Source organism: Lycium ferocissimum, chromosome 7 (genome assembly GCF_029784015.1).
Source record: "Lycium ferocissimum isolate CSIRO_LF1 chromosome 7, AGI_CSIRO_Lferr_CH_V1, whole genome shotgun sequence".
NCBI classification, from domain to species: Eukaryota; Viridiplantae; Streptophyta; class Magnoliopsida; order Solanales; family Solanaceae; genus Lycium; species Lycium ferocissimum.
Genome location: NC_081348.1, coordinates 11156592 through 11159689, shown reverse-complemented (window position 1 = coordinate 11159689; position 3098 = coordinate 11156592). Strand labels below are relative to the sequence as shown.

At 30.5% G+C, this 3098-nt stretch overlaps 1 protein-coding gene across 1 annotated transcript; it reads left to right on the top strand.

Annotated features, from left to right (window-relative positions):
• The first annotated feature begins 1657 nt into the window (after nt 1-1657).
• LOC132062511 (zinc finger protein ZAT12-like) lies at nt 1658-2420 on the top strand. Its single transcript, XM_059455063.1, has one exon. The coding sequence runs from the start codon at nt 1745-1747 to the stop codon at nt 2255-2257; it is 513 nt and encodes a 170-aa protein (XP_059311046.1). The 5' UTR covers nt 1658-1744; the 3' UTR covers nt 2258-2420.
• Nucleotides 2421-3098: the final 678 nt, after the last annotated feature.

The window sequence follows — 3098 nt, the reverse complement described above, 5'->3', positions numbered from 1 at the left end:
AATCAAAATAAGATAAATTTTAACAACAATTGAGAAATTAAAGAGAAAAATAAGAGGAAAAGAAAAAAAAAATATGAAGACTCACTAAGGATTTCATTTGTGGATTGCTTCTTCGCTTAATCACTTCTCCTCTTAATTTTCCATTGCTCCTCTTTTCTTTGATATTTAGTTTTTCATTTTGTTGCTTATTTTATTCTTCTTTACAATTCTCTGATTATTGTTTCTTCACCTTTTCAAAATATATTATTTTATATTTTCATTTAGCAGTTTGAGAATTTTACTTAGGGATTAAAATTATGTAATTTACCATATAGTCATTTTTTTAATCTAAACTACCATTTGTGTTTAACATTAATTCTACCTCTTGTGTTACTTTTTAGGTCCCCGCATGTCCGCAATGTCTCAATTATCCTTTCATTTCTTCATTTTTGGATATACTCGCTTCCGTCTCAATTTAAATATTTTAAGTTTGGTATTAACAAAAATAGGCTTTTAAATCTTGTGGTTCTAATTAAAAATGTATATAATATAATAAAATATCTTTTGAATTTTGTGATTATAAACTTGACATCTATGATATTTGAATCATTAACTTACTAAATATAAAAAATGCGACATAAACAAAATAAGACAAATTTTAACAATGAATTGAGAAATTAAGGAGAAAATAAAAAGCGTTAAACAAAATATAGACTCACTAAGGAGTTTCATTTGTGGATTGCTTCTTCGCTTAATCATTTCTCCTCTTAATTTTTTCATTGCTCTTCTTTTCTTTGATATTTAGTTTTCCATTTTGTTGCTTATTTTATTCTTCTTTGCAATTATCTGGTTATTGTTTCTTCACCTTTTTAAAATCTATTATTTTATATTTTCATTTAGCAGCTTGAGAATTTTACTTAGGGATTAAAATTATGTGATTTACCATATTACGTCCATTTTTTTAATTTAAACTTCTACCATCTAGTCAATGATTAGATAGGATATATACTAAATCATATATTTTTTTAAATTTCTGATTAAGTATCTTCAAATAATGAAATTGAGTAAATATGGTGATTAATCATGTTAGGTCTCGTGCATGGCACGAGCATAGTTTGCTAGTTATTATGAATAGGAGAGAGTATCATACAAATAGTTGGGCTGAGGAGTAGTTAATTATGATAGGAATAATGATGTCCTTCCCCTTTTAAGCCTAAATAACGTTAACTGTCGTTTTCTAGGCTACGTTTGCAAGTGTCACCCTCATGAAAGCTCTTGGAAGTGTTCTAGAAACCTCAACGAACCCAACATTATTGGACTAAGGAGTAATTAATGATGATAGGAACAATGATGTCCTTTCCCAAAAAAAAAGGAATTAAAAAATAAAAGGCCTCAATATTAGACACCTTCACTTTTGTTGTTTCTTTCAGCTTGCATCAAATGACCTGAAATTATTCCTATTTCACATGATTGACTATAACGCGTCAATAATAACCTACTCCACACCTCATATCAATTGATCCCACTTGTAAACAAACTCTATTTCTTTGACTCACTTAAACAACAAACTAAGTCAAACAACATTGTTAATTAAATACTATTCTAATAAACTGACACGTTTTTTATATAGACTTCCATGAAAACTTGGTAGTATATATATGTGAAGCAACTACAACCCAAGTGTATCATATCCCACTTCTAATTCTCACATTTCTTTCAATCCTTCAAACATCTTTGCGTTTTCATTCTTGATTGCGTCCATAACATGACAGCCATGAAAAGAAGCAGAGAAGACGATTTGCGAATTGAAGCAGAGGCCATGGCTAACTGCGCCTTAATGCTTTTGTCTCGTTTAAACAACACGTCAACATCATCGACGGATCATTATCACAATGATTTTGAATGCAAGACTTGTAATAAATGGTTCCCATCTTTCCAAGCCCTAGGTGGTCATAGGGCAAGTCATAATAAACGACCAAGATTACTTGGAGATTTTGTTATTGAAGCCAAAAAGAATAAGATGCATAAATGTTCTATTTGTGGTATGGAGTTTTCTTTAGGTCAATCCTTGGGAGGTCACATGAGGCGTCACCGTAATGAAATTAATAGAACGTCGACTATGACAGTCAAAACGACGATGATTCCGATTTTGAAGAAGTCAAATAGCAGCAAGAGGATTTTTTGCTTGGACTTGAACTTAACCCCTCATGATAATGTTGATTTGAAGTTATGGCCAACGACACCAGTTGCATCTCCTGTTTTGAAATGCTTTTTTTAAGTCCCTTTTAGGATTATGAAATTCAATTTGTACTATCTATTTGTTAATTCTTTTACGATACTTCATTGTTTTTCTTGTATATTTCCTAAATTCAATTAATTCTTTTACCTACGATCAATGAGGTAATTTATATTCATATATGATAGATATGATTTGATTTTAACTTGAATAGAACTGGTTAAATCGGACGATATTGGATATGCTTATTACAACATTTCATCCTTTACTTTTCACTTGAATCAGATCGTACAAATGGACAGAACTTTGCCTAATTACAATTAGCTATATAAGGAAAAAGAGCTTCAAATTTGAGGGAACTATAATTAGAAGCACTGTAAATAGGATGATTGAACTGATTTAACGCATATGGTACGGTGCTCTCTGTTCTTGAAACATTTTTTCCTCTGTTGTTACATCTGCCATGGTGGACAAAATCAGAACTAAACTTAAAATTTAACTTGTTAGATGGATTAAATCAGCTTAGAATGATTATACATTAAATGTGAATGGATACCGTAAAGAAAATCCAATTGTGCGGGTGGTGGGGGCATACTTAGAAATTATTTTGGCCACATGATCATGACATTCAGCGTATATATCTTTTTTGATTTGCACCCTATCCTCTTATTCTTTACAATTTGCTCTCTAATGCATTCATCCTTCTGCAAAATCATAAAACAACTCAATCTTAAAGGGGTAAAACAGGAATAGTATATTTTTACTTATATCAATTTATCTTTTGCAAAATTATTCAGTAGTTATGAGTGTTTTTAATGTCGGTACACTTTTCCTCAACAGCGTTGATGTAGGTGTGTTATTATAAATTTGATATATTCTTGAA